Source organism: Amblyomma maculatum, chromosome 11, assembly GCF_055883805.1.
Source record: "Amblyomma maculatum isolate TAMU_Amacu chromosome 11, ASM5588380v1, whole genome shotgun sequence".
In the NCBI taxonomy this organism is placed as follows: domain Eukaryota; kingdom Metazoa; phylum Arthropoda; class Arachnida; order Ixodida; family Ixodidae; genus Amblyomma; species Amblyomma maculatum.
The window spans coordinates 76,051,066-76,075,967 of record NC_139354.1 but is presented as its reverse complement, the minus strand read 5'-3'; the positions used below and the strand labels follow the sequence as shown (position 1 = coordinate 76,075,967).

At 46.1% G+C, this 24,902-nt stretch overlaps 1 protein-coding gene across 2 annotated transcripts in view; it reads left to right on the top strand.

The window, feature by feature from the left end:
• The window catches only part of LOC146174196 (uncharacterized), a 78,117-nt gene that overhangs the window by 29,340 nt on the left and 23,875 nt on the right, over nt 1–24,902 (top strand). For both annotated transcript variants that reach the window (XM_084584523.1, XM_084584522.1), the window contains exons 5-7: nt 7,292–7,438; nt 17,211–17,242; nt 21,966–22,027. In XM_084584523.1, the coding sequence (XP_084440649.1) occupies nt 7,292–7,438; nt 17,211–17,242; nt 21,966–22,027 (241 nt within the window). The remainder of the gene's footprint in view (nt 1–7,291; nt 7,439–17,210; nt 17,243–21,965; nt 22,028–24,902) is intronic.

Here is a 24,902-nt window from a genome sequence, read left to right as displayed (position 1 = left end):
GCGCCAGCCACATTTGAACGCTTTATGGACACAGTTTTGCGCGGTTTAAAATAGGACATTTGTCTTTGCTATCTGGACGATGTCGTCATATTTGGGAAGTCCTTCCAAGAACACAATGACCATCTAGTACGTGTCTTGAATTGTCTGCGCAACGCCTTCCTAATTCTAAACTCAAAAAGTGCCGCTTTGGAGAGCGCAAAGCGCTGGTCTAGGGCACCTTGTCAGTGGTGATTGTGTAATGCCGGATCCCCAGAAAACTGCCGCTGTTGAGTCTTTTAAACCCCCGCAGACAGTGAAGGAGTTGCGCAGTTTTCTAGGGTTGTGTTCGAATTTTAGATGCTTTATACATCACTTTGCTGACGTTGCTTACCCATTGACGTGCCTTCTCAACAAAAACTCCACTTTTGACTGCACACCAGACTACGACGCGTTATTTCGTCAACTGAAGTTTCTTTTAATATCGAAACCCATCCTACGTCACTTCAATCCTGCTGTAGTGACAGTTCACACGGACGCTGGTGGAATCGGTATCGGGGCTGTACTTGTCCAACGGCCGGCACGATGAACGAGAGCATGTTATCGCGTACGCAAGTCATACCCTGAGCAAGCCGGAGCGAAACTACACAGTCACCGAACAGGAATGCTTGGCTGTAGTTTTCGCTGTGCAATGTTTTCGTTCATATTTGTACGGACGGTCGTTTACCATCGTAACTGACCCATAGAGAAAGAGATTGGTAAAGAGCGGACACTCCTTTAGGTTCCAACCATAGGTCCCATTTGACTGTAGCGCACCAAGCGGCCGGCGGCAACTACTTCCGGTCTTGGTGAAAGACGAGCGATTTGAATGCTAGCATGCGCTGCGCCCTTCCCTGCCCTTTTGGCGCATTATTTTGGTTTTACATGGTCTGCTAGTGTTTCTATTTATTTTCAGCATGCATAACATCAAAAATAATTCCCAGAGCTCTAAACTGGCCATCAACGCAGCTGCACCACAGCCTTTGCAAAACAGTATTGCAGTATGCCACTTTGTCTAGCGTGCTGAGGTAAACTTTTCGAAATGCAGCCAGTTTCGCAGGAACACAACATATTAAACCTCGCCGCAGTTGGAAACTGCCGGAGCGTCACGAAGTGCGCCTGAACACCGGCGCGCCTGCTCACGAGCTGCAAAACCCTATTGGCACCGGCCGGCATGGTCATGATAAACTGCTTCAAATGCAGCGTAGTTAAGCAAAAAATGTTGCTGACCTTGACGTCGTTCCAAACCGCGGTCGTTCCGCGTAGCAGCCCATGAGAGATAGATATACGCGACCTGTGCCGCACAGGTGCGGCGAGGCACGAGCAGACAACCGCTCACTCCCTTCGACATCTTTCTGTCGTCTGCTCCGGCGGGCTACCGCTGCAGCGAGTTCCGTCGCGCGTGCGTCAGCACATGTCCGCGCTGGTGCCGCCATCCATCAATCGGCGGCAGCGCAACAAGTCGCGTGTGATTTCCTGGGGCCAGTTTTCGCCGAGTGTCCGCTCTTTACCAATCTGTTTCTCTATGACTGACCATCATACACTCTGTTGGCTGCGGAACCTTCCGGTTAGAGGAATATGACTTTGCCGTGGTTTACAAAAGCGAGAGGCGTCATGCAGACGCAGATTGTCTTTCTAGGATGCCAATGGCAACGACTGGACCTGACAGCGACGATTTCGACAATTATATATCGACCTTCGAGCCATCGTTCCCCGACACGAATGTTTTCAAAACGGAACTGCAAAGTAATAGCAGTCTGCAGCCTCTCTTTGCTGCCGCCAAGCCAGCGCACCTACAAGCCGTTTTTGTGTGCGTTATGGCCTCCTATGAAAAAAAGAGTTATTCGCCTGTCGGCCAGCGATACCTACTTGAAGTTCCCAAGACTCTTGGCACGGACGTATTGCGTGTCATGCATGATAATCCAACTTCTGGGCAATTTGGGATCGGTTCGAACACTCCACCGTGCTCAAGAAAGAATTTACTGGCCCAGAATGCGCTCGACGATTGAACAATACGTTGCCTATTGCAAGCAAAGGCAACGCCACAAACATCCAACTGTAACTCCATCTGGCTTGCTGCACACTGTGAAGACCCTCACAGCTCCGTTTTATCAAGTAGGCATCGACCTCGTAGGTCTGTTTCCGAAGTCCGTGAATAGAAATGGCTGGATTGTAATCTGCGTGAACTATTTCACACGTTACTGTGGAAACGCCGCTCTTCCGCCTGCTACGGCGCATCAGGTGTCGCTGTTCTTGCTGCACTCAGCCATCTTACGACACGGGCCGCCTCGAATTGTCACCACTGATTGGGACCGACAATTCACTGCTGATGTTGTTGAAGAGCTCATGCGTTTGTGTGCCGTAACGTCCCGACATTCGACGCCATACCACCCCAAACAAATGGCTTGACTGAGCGCGTCAACAGAACGCTTATCTACATGCTAGCCATGTATGTGGACGCAAGGCATAAGAACTGGGACACCATACTACCCTTCTTCACGTATGCGTTTAATACCGCAGGCATGAGACGACTGGGTACAGTCCATTTTTCCTGCTTTGTGCCAGACCGCCACGCTACTCCCTGGATACTATCCTGCCCTTCACAAGCCGTGAAGACCCCTGCCTGGCTAAGACCCTCTGTCTCGCCGAAGAAGCTCGGAGAATCGCCCGATTACGGTCTGGTGCTTCACAAGAACGTTCTAAAGTGCGATACGATGTCAGTCACCGGCGGGTCACGTGCTCATAGGCGATTTAGTCTGGCTGTGGCGTCCAAATCGGCGCAGTGGCCTACATCAAAAACTCTTGGTCCACTATGACGGCCCTTATGTGGTTGTCTAACGCATCAGTGATTAACCTTATGCAATAGTCCGGCTGACAGCATCGGGTCGTCGGTCTGCCAAAACCGAACTATGTCATGTTGCCCGCTTGAAGCCGTGGCACCCTCGCACGACTCACGAACACGCCCAGAGGACTTAGACTGAGTAGGGGGAATTGTCACGCTACTGACGACGAGGAAGGATTGGGCTGGTCTGGCCGAAGAAGAGGAGGAAGCGTTGGTGCCTGGGGGCTGGTAGGCTGCACCTTGTCCCACTGCCATATCACTGTAAAGAAACATCCCCTTTGTTATTTCACCGTTACAATATATATATATATAGGACTGGTCTATAGGCCAGGCCTGCTTTCGACCGCAGAAAAATAAATTTCTTGTAATGCATTATACAATTGACATATTGTATTCATTTCCTTTCACAACGTGGATTTTTCATCAAAATCACCTTCTTTTGCTTTTTGCGTGGCATTCAGTTTCTACCTGCTTTACACGAGAAGTGCACCCAAGGGTGTGCTGCATACTCATGCATGTCAGAAAATCGGACAACACTCAGCAAAAATCTCACACGACACATTTATTTAGCCACAGATTATTTTAGGAATGGTAATAAATAGATATCCAAAGCTGCAACTGCGGCTGCAATAATGTAAACTTGTGTCGGTTTGTTTTCTTTCTGGGGAAAATGCCACAGACCAGCAGCTTCCGCATGCCAGATGCAATTATTTTATCTCGTGGGATAATTGTCCTAAACGTTGCTGCATACGCTTGTTGATCTGAAGGTACGACGCTAAAATGGAATATGTTTTGTCACAGCCTGGTGGTTTGAGTCTCATTGTTCTGCTGGGAATAATATCTTGTCTCAAGTATGAACTACCAGTTTAATCGGCATTGTTTTGTTGTAGTGATTAATTTCTCTTGCCTTCGGGAAGCCAATAAAACTCCATCACAACTGTCGACTTTTGCCATCGCGCGTCCGGCGAGGAAGTTTCAGTGACACTTCTTGCCATTAGCGATTTAAAAATGTAATCAAGTGCTTCCAAATGACTGGACTCTAAATATTACATGATATTCTTCACAATATGGAACTCGAGATTATATAGTGTAAATAATTGATTTAGAGAGCATGCCGCTGGGGGTTAATGTTGAAACTGAAGATGTGAACTTATGATTTGGCTGCCTCTTTTCTGCAAAGCAATAAAATATTGTTACGGACCAGCAAGGAGGAAGAAGCGGGCAGTGTTGTGGGCAGGAGCGCTCGCGCTAGGCCCACAAGCAATTCATTAAAAAGTCATCTACCATCGCCGTTGGTCACGTTCTGTCATCTTTCTTCGGCTTGCAACATCGTAACATTTGGTTGGAGGTGCGAGGTACTTCGTCTTCACCCCCTCATCTCGGTGCGGAGCGTCGGCGCCCCGCGACTTCGTGCGCCGTCGGTTGAAGGTGAGGAGGCATCGGATGACTGTTCCCCAGCCTGCCGGACCCAGCACAATCTTGCCGTTCCTCCGCCCCGTCCCCCCGCCCCGACCAGACACGACGAAGGAAAGACTGACCCGAGACGGGCCACAGATGACCATAAAAGACAAGGAGAGACCCGAACGACCATATGTGACTCCACTGACCTGATGTGCTGAACAACGACTCCACGACTCAAGACACGACTACACTGGAAGGCATCCTCCCCTGCATATGCCATGCGGTGCGTGCCTTGGCCTCCGCCATGGGGTCGTGGCGACGTGGCGACGTGTGGCCTGAGAGTGTCCTGGGCCAAGGTTCATGGGGAATCATCGTGCCGGCAAGCCGTTCTGTTCTTCCTTCTTTTTCTTCTTCAAGCATCCAGACAACACGCCCATTATCATGCCATGAACTCTTCAACATCGATTAACTTCCTCGTTCGCGATCGGAACGATCGCTCGATGGCCCCGGGTCGCTTAATTATTAACAAACCATATCCCATAGGAGCACTCGAGCAGACGACGCTCTGGCGCATGATTCCTTTGAGCAGCGCCACCTGGCGATAAATAGTGGATACATTGTCTAAACGAATAAGAACGCATTTAAAGGCCACCATTCTCGTTGTTTTGGTGGGGCAATGGATTAACACCACCCATCTCTGCACTGCTGCTACTTAAACATCTGTTTGACTCCTGTGTTGAATTTTTTTCTGAATATTTTTTTTTGCAATTGCCTTCACCGTAATTATACCCTGCCTTCAGTGGGTGTATGTTACATTTAGGTTGCGTTCACAGACACCTTTAAGTAACAATCGGTATGACAACAGTTACACTGAGATATTACCTTCCTAATAATCATTTCCTGCCTCGTGAGTGTATGTTACCTTTAGGTTGCGTTCAGAGAGGCCTTTCAGCAATAATCGCCGTTCAACTTGCTGAAAGCGTCGTCTGCACCAGTGCGCCTACGGGATATGGTTTGGCAATACGCCCCCGGGTCATGTTTCGTACCAGCAAGGAGAAAGAAGCGGGCAGTGGCGCGGGCAGGAGCGCTCGCGCTAGGCCCGCTAGCAATACATTAAACGTCATATACCGTCGCCATCGGTCATGTACTGTCGTCTTCATCGGCTTGCCGCATCGTAACAGTGTTTTGTTTTTTGCTTCAGCCTTTTTTGCTATGCTCTGTCATCACGTAAATGTACATAACAAACCAGTACAACCGTATTGCTTTCCTTCAGTTCTCTCCGCTCGGCAAAATATGAAATGCTTAGGACCTGCGAATGTGGACAAGCAGGTATCCTAATAGCGGCAGACTTCTTGCAACATACGTTGTTGGAAATTTATACAAGCATGTTTTGCATTGCATAATTTTATTTCTTCCTTTATTTCCATTTGGCGTAAAATCCTATTTTCGTTTAGAAGAAAGGTACAATATTGCAAAAGGTTACAGAGAAGCATTCCTCTTCCATAAATCCGTTAGCAAAGACGAGGTATACATGGAGTAGGTAACACCGGTAACTAAGCAGCCGCACAAATAATTTTCTTAGTGCTATATCCTGATGAAACCCTTTCAACTGAATAAATATACAAGTTCTGCATTTTACTTAGAGTGCATATTTCATTTACCTCCGGTATTTATGAAACGGAAGGATGCGTTTGAATAAATTGCGCTTCTGTCGAATGCTGATCTCGCATACGAACTAGGGCGCATGCAACTACGGGGTCACGTATGCCTATTTCTTTTAACTAAATTGCTCACTTGTTACAGGAAGTGTTGAGGTAATGATTTCGAGTATATCATTCTGGGCTTGACATTTCAGCTGCGAGCAAGTTTTATCGCTTAAATTGGCCCACATTTTTAAATATTAGCAAATATCATAATTACCTAAATAAAGTATATATCATTTACCCAACAAAGTTAAAAATATCACAAATACCTAGAGCACTTGGCGCTCAGCTTTTAGACAGTGCGAAATCGAATGACTAACCGCCCATGGAAATGAGTCGGAAAGTCCTTACGTGTAGAAAGAAAAACGTGTTCTCCCCGTTACAACCCAGCCTGTGACGAGATAGATTGAACAACGCGGAAATCTTCAAGGTTTACTGCATATCCGTTCCCCATAGCTCATCTATAATATAAAGCTTTCCCAGAAACATATATAAAACAAATTCATAACGCCAAAAGTGCAACATATTTGTTTGAACAAGTACTTTCCAATTAAAACCTTATTTCGTGCTGGTGAAGTTTGCACACGCCTGGTCGTTAGATGTGCAATATCTACTCTCTCGTGAAGAATCTTAGCAATCGCTGGTGCAGTATACAAAATGTTTTCACTGCTAAGGTAACAGCAAAGTGCGCCTCACTGGACTAGTTTTTCTCACACTGAACATAAAGTGCACGCGCGCTCATGCATCACTCTTACTTGTTATTTCCTGCATCGTGCACCTGAGATGTGTAGAGTTCACATAGAAAAAGACTTAATATCGGCAGCCAGAGTTCACCTTTTTACGTTACTTGCTGCGAAATCTAGGCTCGTGCATTTGATGTCGTTTTTTACACATCATTTCTGCAGAAGTCACACAATATGTTTGCCCCCTTGCGTCGCTCTCATTACACGATGCCATGCTGGATTGCGCATCAGGCCACTAGATGAATCTGAACCTGACTCCTTGAATAATAACCTAATATACCCTAAATATTTTTGTTTTTACCTCGAGAGGCAACGGTAGAGCACATTTACGAATAAATAGTGACTGTCGTCTTGCACTCGTCTGACCGCAATCTTTCCACAGCCTGGGGTTAAGCAACACATTAGCTATATCAGTGAAAGAGATAAAAATTTTGTATTAAAACTGCCTTTCGGTCGAACATGCTCTAGTGCAGGATGACTTGTTTCCAATTTTCTTCTCTGTCTGACAGGCAAGTTTTCCAGGAGTGCAGATTTGAAAACAGATTTGCATAGCTAGAATCGACTCTAGCTAATTATTTTTTCTGCAGATGGTGAAAGGAGAAGAAGCTGTTGTACTTGTAACTGGTCACGAAAATTTCATTGGGCAAGGAAGGACGCAATGTTTAAGCTCTCAAGCAAAGGGCAGAAGCCTCAACGAGTTTTATCAGCGTTTGTATTATTATGAATACCTGGAGGTAAGTACAACATCAAGTTCAGTCACCCCTTATAATGGGTGGCTGAACTTCACGATTTTTAAGTCGTCACGCTTCTTAAGTCGTGACGATAATATAGGAACTACTGTTTCTATATTATGGTCACGACTTAAGAAGCGGCAGACGTGCAAGTAGGCATAGTGCCGTGGAGCTGTACAAAAAAGTGCACTACAAACGTGCACCTTGCGCTGTCCAGGGGGCGCCACGAAAACGGTGCTAAAAAGTGCCCCCTAGGCCTCTGCTGGGTAGTACAAATCCCCAGCGTCCGCATTCGAATGCATGAAGTCAGTATGGATCCAGCGCTTTAATTTTTATTATGTATGAATTACAACAAATTTAAGGAGCTGAAAATTTATCTAGGGCTGTAATGACGTACAAAAAGGCAGTATATAATCCAACCTCAGGCATTATACGTCAAGCAGCAATTGGCTGCCAATCGATTATAGCCAGGCGAGAGTCGCGCGAATTCGTGGAGCTCTACGTAAGCTTTACACGCAGCTGAGCTGAAGCAAATGAATACTTGAAACCGCAACACGGATATAAGCAGCGTAAACAACCCCTCTGAGGCACAAAAGGTCATTTCGATGGGCACCTTGAACCGGCCGTGCATAGGCCGTTGGGGTTTGCGTTCAATGCATGCATGTGATTTTGTAAGTTGATCCTAAGCTGGTTTTTGCTTTTTACGCACCGTTTAGCTGATAAGTCACACTCATAATGTTTGGAAATACAGTCCACGTACTGGAAAGTACTACAGAAAGCGGAAGCTGGGACTGCAGAAACGTTGGAATTACACCGCGGCAGGCGCTTATGTTCGTCATTAGGTGCAGATATCAGAAGGTACGCTAACTTCGTTTCACTGCTCAACTGCTAATAGCCTTTTATTTATGTCCTTGCAGCTCTCGAGCCAGAGCGTTTGCTTGTTGGGGGCAGTGGGGACTTTGCATATATGAATTAGGCAATCTATCAAATCAAGAACGCGCGGTGCATGACCGAAATGCTATTGTAGGCTGCTTAGTAATTATATATATGCTACTATTTGCCGCCAGGTGACGCTTCTCAAATGAATCAGCTGTATGTGCTGTATGTGGAAACTCCAGTGAAACAATTGACCATATTATACTCGAATGTAATGGTATCCATCGGGAAGTTGGTGCAGGCGCAATCACTGTTCCTGAAGCTCTGGGGTTTAGAGATAACAGTGGCCGGGTGAATAAACCGGCGGTGGAAACTAGCAAAAAACGGCTGGAAGATTGGTGGCTTAAAAGCAGAGAAGTGACATAATGTTAGTAATGTAGGAACAAAATTTAATAAATAGAATGATGGTTTAGTTAACCATTCTAAATCAATAATTAAGATATAGGGAGAAAAATGAGCATGATAGCTACTGCTACCACCCCGTTTCAAAGGTGACGCTCCTATATTCAATCCATCCATCCATCCATCCAGCGCAGTTAAGTCGGGTCTGATGATTTTCAACGTCTCAACTGATCAGGGTCTTAAAATACAAGGCCATGAAACACCTAGAGTAGCAGAATATAAATATCTGGGGGTATGGGTAAACGAAGGATTGGCATACATTTGAAAGCATGAGCAATCGCTTAAGTCCAAAGGGCGAAGGAATGCCGGGATAATGAAGCATAAGGAATTGGTGGGGATACAATAGGTATGAGGTTTTGAGGGGTATTTGGAAAGGAATTATGGTGCCCGGACTTGCTTTCGGAAATGCGGTTTTGCGCCTAAAATCAGAGGTACAGTCGACAGGAACATCTTCATAATTGTAGTTGCCGACATGGCAGAGACCATTGCACTGACTAAAATATTGATGTAGAAACTTTCACCTATATATACCCATATATAGACGGAATGGTGTGGTCGATTTGTTGCCTGCCTTGCGATGTTGTAAGCGAAAGTGATGTAAGGCAGGATTTTATCCCCTGCTCATTCTCAATGTCTTCGCATATTGCGATCATGCCCTGCAAGGTCTTCTTTACCCGTACAGTTCTCCCATAGTTGTCCCATTTGTTTTCGCGTGGTAGGCTGTGGTTCGATGAAGTTCAGAGTGAATCAGTATCAAGCTAGGCCTTAGGAGCTAAATTGCAAATACCTTTCGCTGTTCTATGATGATCGCCGACAGAGCACCATGTTGAAAAACGATGATGTGCATAAACAACTGATATTTTCGCGGCACTACCAGCGGCAGTCCGTGGCAACAATGATTTATTTGTGGCCGCTCGACGACAGAGGAAAGGGCCCCAGGTGGTCCATGCCTACTTTAGGAAAGGTCTTTCGTCACTGTCATATTTCTTGTCGTTGGGCTCAAGCGGTGGCCAGTAATGCTTGCAGTCTGAGACCATGAGTGGCAGGAGTCAGTTCATCATGACATTCAAGGAAGATTTCTTGTAAATTAGATTATACTACGGGAAGGTACATTCATGCTATAGAAGGAGAATTCGTTTTTAATCATGGTACTCCGGAGACAGAAAGACTATATTCCACGAACTAGGTGCAGGGGCATAACTGGGTACCCTCCTTCAAGATGATCAGTCAGCAGTCGCAGCTCGGTTCGGTACGCTGTCTGGACTGGAAGTCGAGCGTACTGATTGATACGAGGGAGATGTAGTTGTTCTCGGTGTCTTGCAGGGGAGTTCGATGAGAGCGCACGATGTGCTATCAGCGTCTGTGATTCTGGCCACACTCATAAAGGATGGCGAAATCGAGTTCTTCCAGCCGTATTTTCCAAAGCGCTAAGCGGCCACATGGACTCTTTAAATGCTTCAGCCATCAAAAGAAATAGTGGCCGGTGTTGATATGAAGTGGCATTCTATACCGGATAGGTCGAACCTTATCGGCGACCCACGCAACCACCAAACGTTCATTTTCAGTTGTAGATGGCGAAAGCGATGTTATTACTGAACTTTATATATGGCAAATCTGACTGCCATAATGGAAGCTAAGACCGCGCGCTACAGATGCGTCTAAATCAAATAAGAGAGATAAATAATGCCCGACAACACGTAGAGCTAGCTGTGACTTGTCGCTGGTAACTCTAGCGAGTATACTTGAGCATGGTTCTAGTGTTATGCTATCATAGGTGATGCGCAGCTTCGCAGTGCCGCCAGAAACTTCATGAGCTGAGGCTTTTTGTCGCCATCTAGGTGTAGAGCGTTATCAAGTGATTCGATAGATCTATCATTACACCGTGCTATCAGAAAAAGTCGAAAAGCAGGTTGCATCGCGGGAGCATTCGCGCAGAATGAGAAAAGTGGGTGTTATGTTGTTATGGGCCTAGGTCCCTTCTAGAGCTCGAGGCAGGTACGATATCATATTCACGGACACACACGCTTTTCTTGATTATTAGCGGATCACGGATCACAAACGCATATAGGTTACATTAAGATGTAATGTGACAGGCCCAAAAAAGCGTCCTACTATGACTTGCTCAAATGTCACAGCCGGCGATCCCGACGGTGCCCTGCCGTCAAGTTGTAGCGATGGCCGGCCAACGATAGACGTCTGCTTCTTGGAAGGTTGTGCAGAAATCAGGTCATGGATCTGGTTCCCAGGAGACCAGCGCCCAAGGTAATGCGCCGGCCCAGTTCACGCTGGGCGCCCAAGTACCAGGTACAGCGGCAGGCCACGTCCAGGCACTGCAGAGGGTCAAGTGCGGCGGTCAGGCGCGATGGTACAGGCGAGCTGCCTCTGGGAGTTGTTCGCAAGATGGCGGAGAGCTGTATAGCACCAGACCATAGACCAGGTGTCCGACAGGTGCTGGAGGGCCGGCCTTTGACACTAGGCCAAAACGGTGAAAACAACCGCCTAGCGACGTTCTGGAACTTCCATTCCGTTCTCCTGCCTTGAACAAACTCACGCGCACTGGTTCGCCCCGCACTCGACCGCAATTCACTTCTCCAGAAGTAACCCGCGCACTCGCACACACGATCATCATCATCACAACCTCCCTTGTTTCAAGACAGTTTCTCGCAACTACTATTGGTACCGGGGAGGGGAAGGCGTGGCGGGGGAGACTAAACTGCAGAATACTAACCACACTACGTGTTCCCACACAAACAGAAATTCCGGTTTTGCTACTTGAGGGCTCATATTGCTACCCTATACTTCTCGTAAGAAACTCCTTTTCGTCACCAGAAACGCACCACCATACACCTCACACACGGCCACAGCATTAGCACCGAAGTACTTCCCGAGGGTAGTAAACCGTGCATATGCGCAGCTGCCTTCTACTCGTGATGACAGTTTGGTGGTGACTTGGCCTTCCTCTACGCTTATGACAGAATCCCACGACGCAGACTCGCAGGCAGCTGCTCAGTGGAGTCACCGTCGGATGTCTCCAGGCCCAAACTGATGCGCGCTAGTTGCGCTGCCGCTGTTACTCGAGGCGTAGATGTAGGTTTGCTGTTGCAGTACTTTGCCTCCCTTTGCTTCTTTCATGATAGCTGGTCGTGACTTGGTATGATTGGTGCCATTTTTTTGGAACTTAGCACAAGCGCTAACACATCTGGCATCTCCGCGTATATTAGATAAATAAAGCTCCTCATGGACGCAATGAGTCGTGCACCGGATTCCTTGGTGTTCGGACGTATTACGTTCATGCGCCATTCGGAGGATTTGATGCCTGAATGCCAGGGGCACAACAACCTGTTTAAAATTTCTTCCATTTGCCAAGGACTCATAACGATGAAGGACTTTTTTTCTTCAAGGAAGCAGTACTTTGCAAAGTTACCCGATCTGAACTCCTTATTGATCTTAAAAAAGAGTCGTTTAAGCGTCGCATCCTTCCGCTGCTTTTCAGCTAACTGGCATTCGTAAGGTCACCGTATCGGATATGTGACACATTCAACGGAGATAACTTGTTCTCTTGTGCATTGCCCACTGCAGTAACAGAATGCTGCAATGTTTCCCGTAGAAACAGTAGTCTGGAAACGGGTGGTATCCGAAAATTTCCTTCCCCTGGAATCCAGTTTTTTGCCCTAAGCGACCATCTGTTATCCTCTCTTCGCTCTACATGTTCTGCGCATGCCCATTTCTTCTTATTTCCACTAGAATGCCGATAACTTGAGTTATTTCTTTGACCCACTCTGCACTCTTCCTATCTCTTAATGTTACCCCTACCAGTTTTCGTTTCATAGCCCTCTGGGGTGTTCTCAACTTAAGTAGAACTCTTTTGGTTAGCCTGCACGTTTCAGCTCCATAGGTGAGTACAGGTAAAATGCAACTGTTGTATACTTTCCTCTTGAGCGTTACCGGTAGGCTGCTAGTTATAATCTACGAGTGCTTGCCAAATGCGCTCCATCCCAATCTTATTCTTCTTGTTATTTCCTTCTCGTGGTCCGGATCAGCGGTTACTACCTGTTCATTAGTTACTTCGCGCTACCTAATGTAAACTGCTGTTCCTTCCCGAGGCTGTTGAACATTACCTTAGCCTTCTGCATATTGATTTTCAAGCCGACCTTTCTACTTTTCCTGTCAAGGTCATCAATCATAGTTTGCAGTTCATCCCCCGAGTTGCTTAGCAAGGCAATGTCATCAGCAAATCGCAGATTACTGAGGTATTCTCCATCTACCCTTATCCCTAACTGGTCCCATTCGAAGTCTCTGAATACTTCCTCTAAGCAAGCTCTGAATAGCTGTGGATATTATAGTGATGTCCACTATAATATTATTGACTGGAGTTATTTTTATAACCTACTGTACGCGCTTCCTATCTCTTGACGTTACGCCTACCATTTTTAGTTCCCTAGCGCTGTGCGTTGTCCTCAGCTTAATTAGACCCCTGTTTTGTTAGCCTTTCCATTTCAGCCCCATATTTGATTACAGGTAAGATGCAACTGAGAGTTCCTTGGACTGCCAGAAGGTCAAATCAGTCGATGTTGTCGACCATAAACCCTGACTGCTCATTGGAGGGTCAAATTATAAAGTTAAAGCTCAGCTACTTTGGTCATCTGATGAGAAGAGAGGAGTCGCTGGAGAAAGATTTGATGTTGGGAAAGGTTGAGCGTCGCCGAAGAAGGGGTAGGCATCGAACGCAATGGTTAGATGGCATCCTCGAGGCACTGCAGATGAAGTTATGTGATGTTAGGAAGATAGTGAGAGACTGGAAAGCGTGGCGTGACATGGTCCATAGGATCACGAAGAGTTGGACACGACTGAACTGAACTGAACTGAAGATGCAACTGTTGTATACCCTCCTCTGCAGCGATACCGCTAAACTGCTAATCATAACCTGCGAATACTTACAAATTGCGCTCCGTTCCAATCTTATTGCCCTAATTATTTCTTATTTATGTTTTTAATCTGCGGTTACTAATACTCCTGAGTAGACATATTCACCTACCACTTCCAGTGCTTCGCTACCTATTGTGAAATGTTCTTCGTTGCCGAGGTTGCTGAACATTACCTTAGTCTTATGCATGCTGATTTTCAAGCCTGCCTTTCTGCTGTCCTGTCCAAGTGATTTATCCTTTCTTGCAGTTCATACCCTGAGTTACTTAGCAAAACAAATGTGATCAGCGAATGACATATTACTAGGGTATTACCCACCGACTCTTATTCCTAACTGCTCCCATTTCAAATCTCTGAATACGTCCTCTACGCACACTGTAAATATTACTCGTGATATCGTGTCTCCTTGTCTAACACCTTCCTTTAGGAGAATTTTGTTCATTTCTTTAGACAGAACTTTCTTTAGACAGTGGTCGCTGTGCAAACACTGTAGATATCTTTCAGTAATTTCACACACGCTTCGTCTGCATCATCATTTTCCAATGCTCGTATAACTTCCAAAGTTTCTACTGAGCCAAATGGTTTTTCGTAATCAATGAATGCTATGTATAAGGGCTGGTGGTTAAATTCCGAGCATCTTTCTATCACCTGGATTAGGATATGGATAAGATTGATAGTAGAGTACCTTTTCCGAAAACCTGCTTGATCTCTTACTTGATTCTAAGTCTATGATTGTCCTTACCTTAGTAAACACTTTATATGTAACTGATAGTAAGCTGATTTACATGTAGATTTTAAGTCCTTAGCTTCCCCTTTCATATGAATTAGGATAATCGTAGCGTTCTTCGAAATTCGCCTAGCGTCGATTTTGCCTCTGCCCAATTTTTCTTCACCGCTTTAAGGCTTCACTTCTCGGTTTCGGAGTTACCTAACTAGTGCAGCGGCTAGAAAGTTCAGGGACTCTGCGATGCGGATCAAAGTGATTTCATGTTTTTAATAATTGACTCTGGTCGGTGATACCGCGGTCGTCGGGGCGATGTGAACGAGATGGATGTTTAAGCGTTTTGGCGAAGTATTTTTTGGCGACCTCACCTCCGCAGGTCGCCGGAGAAACGTTTCACTGTGAGCGCTTAAGAACCCAAGTCTTGGAATGGTGTAATAGGACATAGAAGGTGAAGAGCGGCCAGGATGTGGTGATCGCGATTTATGGCACGGCTAAGATAGCGCACAGGCCTGAAGCGTGACGTAATCGGCGACATCATGTGGCCATTCACTGTTCTGCGGACAAGGGCTTTCGCAGGCAAACCCGCAAAGTCCCAGTTTGCGGTAAGGACACCGCCAGTAGAAATAACCTGCTTCGCCATAGTGGTAGCACGTACACCTCCAATCGGCCGCGCGCCAGGGGTCAGATTTCCCATGGGCCTGTCACCGTTACGCCCTGCAGGAAACCGTTTGTGCAGTGCTCACTGCAACTATCTGATGTGGGTACAAAAGTGAACCAGGAGTTTGGCAGGGCGGCTCTGTATAATATGTTCGCAAAGGAGTAAGGCTGGATGGGTGTCGGTGGGGGATCCCAATCGAGTTGGTCAGACGCAGATAATTTGACCGCTGATGCCGCGTAGCGGGAGCACTGGCTGGACCCCGCTGCTGCAGCATTTTGCCATGAAGACAGCGTCGGTCAAAAATACCGCGACGGGGGGAGGGGTCGGATTACGGGTGAGGCCGCTAAGCAATTGTCCTTTCACTCCGCTCCTGAGTGACCGCAGCTTCTATTCTTCGGACATTAAAGGGCCCCTGCAATGCTACACTGGGTAAACGTCTAATGCAAATATTTTGTAGATATGGTCTTTGTCAATATTTGAAAGAGATTTGAAAGCTTTTTAGGAGGACCCGATAATTTGCAAATAATTTCAAATATTGGTCCCGGCGACTGCTCGCACCCGATTTCGGCGACAGAGCGCCGCTGGCAATACTTCCCTTTGACGCCAGTGGGGCTGCTCGGCACGCCAGCTCTTTAGATGCTGACAAGTTAGACGAAAGGCGCAAGGCGTGGTTGGCTTGTTTTCTTGCTCTCCGGGTTTGGTTGAGTTTAAGGAGGAGCGGAGGAGCATCATTTTCGATTCTCCATATGATCTGTGGTAATGAAATTTGCTTGCAAAATTTTTGCGTCGCAGAGAGGATTTATGAGTTACCTAGTGCTAGTGCGCGTTTTATAATTCTAGTATATCAATTTTCGTGGGCCCTTTGAGGGGTATTATGAGAGAGCAAATATGCGTTGCATTAGAGAGAGATCGGAAGGGGGAGGTGTACGGGAGCGGTAAAAGGAGCACTTGCGGTTTTGTCAGGCAGTGACATTTCCATGACTGCTGGGTTTGTCTGTAGGGGCATTCACTCAAGAGGAAAGGCCTCGGATGACAATCTTCAGAGCCTACGGGCTTCCAAAATGTACACGGCTGGTGACGAGAAGCAGGCGGGTCGCGTTATTCTGCACAGGAGGAAGAATTGATGGTACTTCCACCAGTATTGGAACCCAATGAGCCGCAGGCGTGTGGTGAAGAGAAACAGGCAAAACAATATTTACTTACCGCGGCAAGACGGCATAATGGAGCACGTTTGAATAATTCAGCGATTTGGAAGATCTATGGTGCGCAATGAAGTGGTACCATGGAACGAAATTCTCATCCCTCACTTCCATCACAACGCCGCTGCCATGTCCATGGCCGAACCCGCTTTCATATGTACTACACTGGCGGCTTTAACCACAGAGCCCACAATGTCGAAGTAAAATGCTAACTTACCTGCCCATCTCAATTTTTCAGTGCAAAATATGTTAGTCTACAGAAATAAAAACAACCCAGTCGAAAAAACTACAGAACTGTGTAAAAAAACGACAAAATATCCTGTAGTTCTGTCGTAACCATCAGATTTTCTGTAGTTCTGTAGCTTTTCTGTAGTATATTTCTGTTGTCTGTAGTTCTGTAGCACTTTTCTGTTGTAACTACAGAAATTTCTGATGTTACTACAGAATGTTCTGTTGTCACAACAGGATTCCCGTCAAAAACCGCATATAAATTTTGTCGTAACATCAGAAATTTTTCTATAGTTTTTTCCGACTGGGAAGATTCTTTCGCTTTTTGCTCTCGTGGTCACAGAAGAAACGAAATAAGTGACAAGGCAGAAATCGTTCTGATATTTCCTAAAGACGTTTCCAAATGGACCTAGAATAACACAACCTCTGTGACAAGAGCTACAACGTGAGGTACATGAGTCAGGTGACAATATAATGTGCACCATCTGAAGTGCATGATCTATCAGTGGTAGGTACATTTATTAAGGCTGGTAGCATCTTTTCCGAAAAGCTCAATTCACTCAGCGTAGATGCACTAAATCGCTTAAATCTTGATGAATGTTTAGGCTTTGAACAAGCGAAACAACCTTATTTGTTTGAAATTCGAACAAACAAATAATGACAATTTTTATCCTGAACTGTTCCACTACGTTTTTTTTCCTTCAGAAACGACCAGGTCATTACGAATTCGACCTCAGGTGAGTAGCCTTTCAATCTTATAGGGGTGTAATTCCTGCTGGTCCCTATCTGGTTCGCGAGTAATTTAAAAGCAACCTATATATTCTTATTCAGGTAACATTCATACGCCACTTTAGCTATTTGAAAATATTGTAGCCGGAACGATAATATGTTGCATCGAAGCAACGATGACATTTCGGGGAGTTTCCTTAGATGTCAAGAAAAGCAACATTCTTTCTTGACAACTGCTGTAGAATATTGTAGCAATCCAGAAGTTGAAATGAATAGTAGTATACAAGGATAAAGACTTTGAGGAAAGCATCTCTTACCGGACACGTAGCCGTTGACTAGCTAAGCTGACAATTGCTCGAAAGGACAAGGCTGCAGGTGAAGCTTGCGCCACCTACAACGAGGCAATACTGAAGTTGTGCAAGACCGTAAACTGCCGGATGACTGAGGAAGATAAATAGGTCATCTGCGCAAGGGCATTGTGGAAGATGTCTACCACTTCCTCATTGCCAAGGACATCGTGTGTTTGATCTCCAATGTTACTCGACATTGCCGGAGATTTAAGACCCTCAAGACGTGCCGCAATACACCGCAGCGTGGGCGGCTCGCAAATGTCACTGCCATAGTCAATGTTGAAGAGTTTCCACCCCAAAGTCTCCGACGTGCCTTCCTTTAAATTGTTCGGGATGAGATGCCACGACGTGAGCAGCTTGCTTGGCCTTCTGACGTCGCAGATGACGCATATGCTAGTGAAGCTCATGCACGTTTGTGTCCTTTGACGACAAGATATACATGAGTGCATGACACGGACTCCGCCTGTAATAACGGCTTGGACACCCCGCGACCAAACCTGGCAAGATTTACAACAGTTCTCTTATTGCCAGTGCAGAGACCCTCGGCCTTAATCCAATTGCACAAGGCGCCTACAGCCGGACAGTTAAACCGTCCTGGAACCAGCATGTGGATGTTCGTGGCTTTCTAGCACGAAAATAACGCTGAAGCTCCCAATCTTGGTCGACCTATTCGCGTGTGCTACCGGTGTGGCATTGTGGGTCACATTTCCCTCTAGTGCAATCGGCGCGCGCCTTTAATGTACAATCGTCCGACGGCATTTACCTGACCCGTCGTTCAGACCTACACCGACACGTATCATCCAGAGGATGTCACAAGGAGCCATGAAGACGCGTGCATCGCCGAAACTCTTTGTCGGGTCGAAGAAGCCCGCCTTCTCGCCTGTTTGCGGATTCATGCTTCGCAAAAGCGCTCCAAATCTCGGTACGATAGCCGGGAAAGCCATGCGTCTTACACCCCTGGAGACTTAGTCTGAGTTTGGTGACCCCTGCGGAAAAGCGGTTCACTCAGAAAATGCTGCTTCATTTTGGTGGCCCTTACGTAGCCATCAATCGCGTCAGTGACCTGAACTACACGATAGCGCGCATGACCGCAAGCGTTTATAGCTCCACCACACCGCAATCACTGACTGACTGACTCAAGCGACGTGACCTCCATAAATAGGGCGCACCGCGTCTGTCTGTTGAGCCGCGCCAAGGATAGCTCGCGCAGACGCACTTAGCTTTGCTTGTTGTAGCGTTCCCTTTTCTTCCCGTCATTGGTCAGATGACTTCCAACATGCTGGAGACGGCTGGCATCTTCCGGACTGATGAATCATCGTCTTCACCGGGTGATGAGAAAGAGGGTGACGCCGACGCGCACAAAGCTACGCGCTCTCTCGCGCGAAGGATGCGTTTCTCAAATATCGTTGGACCTTCGACGCGGTGCCGCGCGGGATTCACGCCGCGCTGGCTTAATAAAATGCGCGCCGATATCATGACAGTAGGTGATAAGAGAAACGAGAAATTTTCAAAGTTAAAAACAAATTATGCTATTTTGGTGTAGTACAGCATACACAAACTTGGTTGGTTGTGCATTTAGCCAGTATTAAGTACAGATCAGATAAAAATTGGACAATGGTATCGTTTGCCAGGTGCATGACGCATTTTTTTATCCTACGCGGCGACTTCTTTGGACAAATGAACGCATCGCAGGAACCAATCTTGAGAAATATCTCTTTTTGCTGCATCGCATACCTCTCCTGACAAGCTGCTGATCCACAATGTGATAATTTTTATAATGGAGTGCACATTTGTGAAATTAAACTTTTGGTGTTTGCGTGAACATTACGCTGTCTGATAACTTTCTGTGAACGACGATCTTTTAGGGCAAGGAATTCGCCCGCGAGGCGTATCTAGCTTGTTTCGCCATAGTTTGTGGCCCTTGAATACTGACAACGAAAGCGCATTGCAGTTCCTCATCTCGGTGTAACAGTGAAGTGTTTTGATTTAATCTTATGTATAGCATTGTAGGTGAGCGTAGTTGCCTTTGTGAATTGGGGAGCATAGCAGAGCGGCCTGTTTTGGCGGAACAATTTTAGTAAGATAAACATATACTCGGAAACAGAACAAGTAGACAGTGAAAATGAGCGAAGCTCTACCTCTAAATTTCAGCGCCGCTTGTTTTCCCATCTGAAACAAGACCCTGCTGGCAGCTGGTCTTAAATGGACCATGTCACATGGTATCGGGATGCCGCAACATCCTAAGATCAAACGGCGTTCGCCTGCGTTAGCGGTCCGCTAATGCGCACAGTGATTATGTAATTTTTTATTCAGAACAATGGGCAAAGTCCCTGGAGAAAGGAAATTTTCTGCCATTTGTTTAAACGCTGGACATTCCATTCTTGAATATTTTTGTGTGGGCTTCATGCGATATCAGAAAATATTGCTTTACAATACTACAGAGATCAGGTTCCCACGCTACGCAGCACGTTTGTAGCTTGCCTAATCTGGTACTAACCGCGGATGCTATTGTGACCTTGGTTAGAAGTTGGGGGTACAAGCCGCTTCACGATATCACCACTTGCAACATTGGAGGCCGCGCTGGCATATTTAAGCGGCTCGACCCCCTGTCATTTAACACTGGCTGCAGTAGTGGGCAAGTGAAACAGCCCCGGGGCTCTTTGAACTCGACCTAACACGATCATAAATCCAATGTAATACTCGAAACAAAAATGTGTACTCACGTCGTACAGAGGTGTGCTTAGATTTATCACGTGATTTTCAATACACATACCGACAGATAATTAGACTGTTAGATCAAAAATCGAAGGACCGAAGTTTATCGTGCCTGTACTGAATTCTACAGAAAAAAAAAACGAAGTGTATACTTCCTTCATACTGAGAGTAAATTGGCTGTAAAAGGTTGAGCAGCGCTCCCATTGTCTTCTTTGAAAATTGCAACTGTGTTCGCTTACATGATTACGGCAGTGCACGTTCTTCAGCAGCCACGAAAAAAAATCTTGCATAATGATAATAGATCATTTAGTGAATATAGTAGACGTAATATATTTACACGGCATTACTACTCCAAATGTAGAGCAAGGTATAGAGCCCCGATTTTTTTCCGCATGAATTGATAAGATGTACCTCCTAAGCTGCGATTTATTAAAAAGAACACTCACTATTAACTCATAGTCGACATGAACACGACAGCGAATACGTCGAGCGCAGGTTAAATGTCTGCATATAATGATTTCGTTTTTTAAACTTGCTATTTACCGCACGAATCCTTGTGCATGGGAAATTGAAATCGTCTAACATCATACTAGTTGTCCAGCAGCTTCTCAACATTATTGCGCGAAAAGTATCAATTACAGACGAGGAAACATAAATTAATGTTATACACTAAAAAGATAGAAAAAAGGTCCTTCGAAAAGTATAACACATGGAGTAGGTTGATTAAAATGTCCTTGCGCTCGCGCTTCCTTTCCTTTCTGCGGGCCGCGCTGGAGTTCATACTGAGTAAGACATAATTTGCAGGATCATACAACTCGCTCCTTTAGGTATAAACTTGTGAAGTTGGGTATTAGGAAAATCCTCCTGAGGGGTGGACGTAAACTTTGCAGGCATAATATCACCTATTTATTTGGTAATTAGAAATGCTTCTAGGTCGAGGAGACGCAGGAAGCAAATACAAGGCAGGATGCATCACCAAGTGCATTGCTCAGTTACGTACGTGGTGTATTGTGCTTCTTTTACCTAAACCGCTTGCTCCGTACAGCAAAAAGTTCGCATAGAAATAGCATTTTGTCGTCAATACCGTATACCAAATTTCGGTATAATAGTTACCTCATGCGACCCGAAGTCGATTGTTCGCATCGTCTTCGGCGGCAGCGATGCTGACAAGCTGTTCAAGCTATGTCATTGATGGCGCTATCACGATGTGTTTATATCAATACTGTGTTATGATTCCGCGGAGAAATAGGGCACAATTTTTGCTGAAGGTTTGAAGCGCTTTCTCTACTGATTTATCAATAATGATAAGCGAAACTTAGTTGAGTTTGTTTCGTGAATCGTAATAATTCTTTCCACCTCGAAAGCAGCAAGGTCGAGGTACTGGTCGTGTCAATTTAGCAGCGGCCGGTTGTGATACATCGCCGCCACAGGCGGCGTTAACATCGAAAGGCTGACCAAATGAAGCAGGTACTCTTAAACAAATTTGGTATAAATGATAATCGAATGTTACTTATATGCGCGATTTGGCCTGCAAGGATTCATCGATTTAGTTGGGAGAAGCAATATACAAGCGTCTGATTAAGAACACGCCTTTCCCACAAAAACAAAATGTAATGTTGAATACAGTGTTTGAACTAGGGCAACCCTGTTACTCTTTGTATTCCAGGGGATATTCTGCATCTTATAAGTTTGATGAAAGCGCTGGCACTCTCCAAGTTACTCCAGACGGTGAGTTATGGCACTCATGTATGTGCGCAAAAAACAGAAACAAAGAAGTTTTTCTTGAACACTCCCAAATTTGATCCGTTGATTCTTCTAAAGAAGTACTCTCGTAAAATTTAGAAAATGTCAGTTTACTTTTTCTAGTATCAGAAAGAAATTTGCCACCATGATATTTTCTGGAATGTTTTCGTGAAACATTTGACAAGATATAAACATGTATGCAATTTACCCATCTCGCATTCTAGAAAGCTTCACACTATGGTTACGTTCGTAGAACTCATTCCTAGTCAGATTTAACTGGCTTCGGTACGACGCACTAAGTGCAGTCTAATGGGCACTGGTGTCCATGGCTAGCTCTACATTGAGGCGCAGCTGCTTCTCGATCATACACGCATCGGTTGAATTTTTTTTTACTTCGCTAACTTGCCATACGACATACTAAACAGTCATGTAAATCACTTTCCGCCAGAAATTGGAGAAGGATTTTACTTTTAGTGTTCTCCGTTAACCACTTGGAGAAATCCTTCTCTCTGGTCGCCTACTGTTATGCTTCCGGAGAATCAGTGTCTTTGACGCCCTCAGCAGGTCCACAGCAGGTAGCGCACATCCACCTCTGCAGCCGCTATAGAATATTTCAGTCAGTTGGCCGGTGCTATGTCTTGGGAGTCCCAGTAGAACGTGACCGATGGGGTAAAGGCCCATCCAGCCTTTATCTTTTTAAAGGATGCCTCCTACAGTTTAGTCAAGTTATTACGGAGGGGATAAGTGCACAGCGGGATCAGGACGCGTGTATTTTTCCGCAGAGAGGATGCTGGGATGGGAAAGACGGAGCGGGCATCAAAATATAGCTTGGTGGGGGGTGCATTGGTGTTTGAAATTAAGTGTATCAGATTGTCAGCATGGTGGTGTTCATCGCGCTAGGGCGTGATGAGATGTTACCCAGATGAATAATCACGCATTGCATCCTCTTTCACTCTTCTCAGCTCAAAATTGGGAAAGTCAAAGTACAGGCAAAGTGTCAAAGTGAGAAGGTAATCAACATTGTGTGCTACACAGGGGTGGTCCAGAAGTTTACACTTCAAACAGTAGCATGTTCTTATGAAGGAAGGTGATAATATGGCCCCACTTTGTCCTGCGGCTCCTTGAGTGTATTTGGCTTGCCACGCTGACATAATGTGGGGATTTATAAGAAAGGAAGGGCAAAGTATCCATGACATATTTCTATGGACATGTGAAGCCGAAAACAACATTCCCGCGCTGACATTCTGTGTTTGTTCATAATAAAGAAAATGCCTAGTATCTGTCAAAATTCTCAGTGGACATCTGAACTGCATAGGAACATTTCGTCCTTCTGCTTCTTGAACGTCACGTGAAAGCCGAATTGAAGCCAACGCGAAAACCGGCTCTACTTAGAGTATTCAAACTTTCGCTTGAAAATATTGTCAATAAATACCTCATGACAGAAATACAAATGTATGGGGCACTTTTTACCACTAGGTAGGCAGGTAGATACAATGTTATTGAAATTCCGGCTTCCGACGATTTAACACGATGCGACGGTGGCCAATCATAGACCCGGGGCAATGCCATGCTACGCATTACCTCATTTCGGCCTGTTTGTGGTGGGTCGTGAGGCTTTGCTTTTGGAGCGCACTCCAGTTCTGCTGGAGGGCCCATAGAGTCCTTGTCTCTACTCAGCACCGCACTTTTAAGATCGGGCGGGCATGTCAAGGAGGCAGCTTCGGTCGGGAACCGGCATAGTCCCACATGAAGTACCATTGGTCCGCCAGACCCACATCAAAAACACTGAACGCACCATTCGGAAAGGTGTCTGGGTGATGCACATGTAGCCCTGACGAGGCGAGGAATGAACTGGTCTGTATCGACCTTAGGATGATGGCCTCCTCCCGACTGAGTGCCGGGTGGGGAGGAAGCACAATCCGTCGAGCTATGCATTACACTTGGTAACTTCATAACTGGTCAGTCGGTACTTGGTTTCGAACCACCGCACGAAACGGTCACTCTTGCGGGCGCAGAAAAATTACCTTCGCGCCGATGAACCGACCTTCTCGGGTTGGTTCGGCGATGATGGACACTCGTCTTTCGTATGCTGGAAACCACATAATGCGAATGGTGCTGCCACAGCCTTGGAGCTGGAGCTTGCCGATGATGGCAGCCACCTGTGCGCACATTCGCACTTGCAAAGTTGCCTTTGGCGTTGCTCGAGTCGCTGTCCGCGGTGCAACACTTGGCCTCGGATATCGCAAGATCGATGTAAGCCTCCTCGACGTCAGTGGCGTCCTCGCACCACACGCTCTCTGCCGTTGTTTGTGCTGCTAGTCACCGCAACGAGCAGTGCCGTGAATCCTTCTCGATTCTATTCCGATGCGTCCACGTATCGGGCGTGCGGGTCTTGGACGGGGTGCTCGGTTCAAGCGTTAGCTGGTGCCTGGCGCCGTTCTTGGTTGTACAAGGGGTGCTCATTCTTCGGAATCGGGTCAAGGTGGGTGTGGGCCGGAGCCTCATCGCTTATCTTGCGTAATTGTCGGCCGGAAGCGTAGTTGCTGGCAGGATTCATGTCGCTGGGGATGGTTTAAATGTTCAGAGGAAGCCTGCTTCGCAGTTCCATGTTGGCTGCAGGTGACATTCGCACCCTAACTATATGACGTGAAATATTTTTAAAGAATATATACAGGAAAGCATTTACTGACTCTGGCAGTGCGCAAAGGCCTGCGGCGAAGTACAAAAGCAAAACTTTGTCAACGTCACTGCACACACGTTAGCAGTATGCTTCGTTTTTCGTTGAAACAAAGTATAACTTTAAACGGATGTCATTAACGACGCAAAATCTGCGTTGCAGCAGGCCTTCAGTAATATTGAC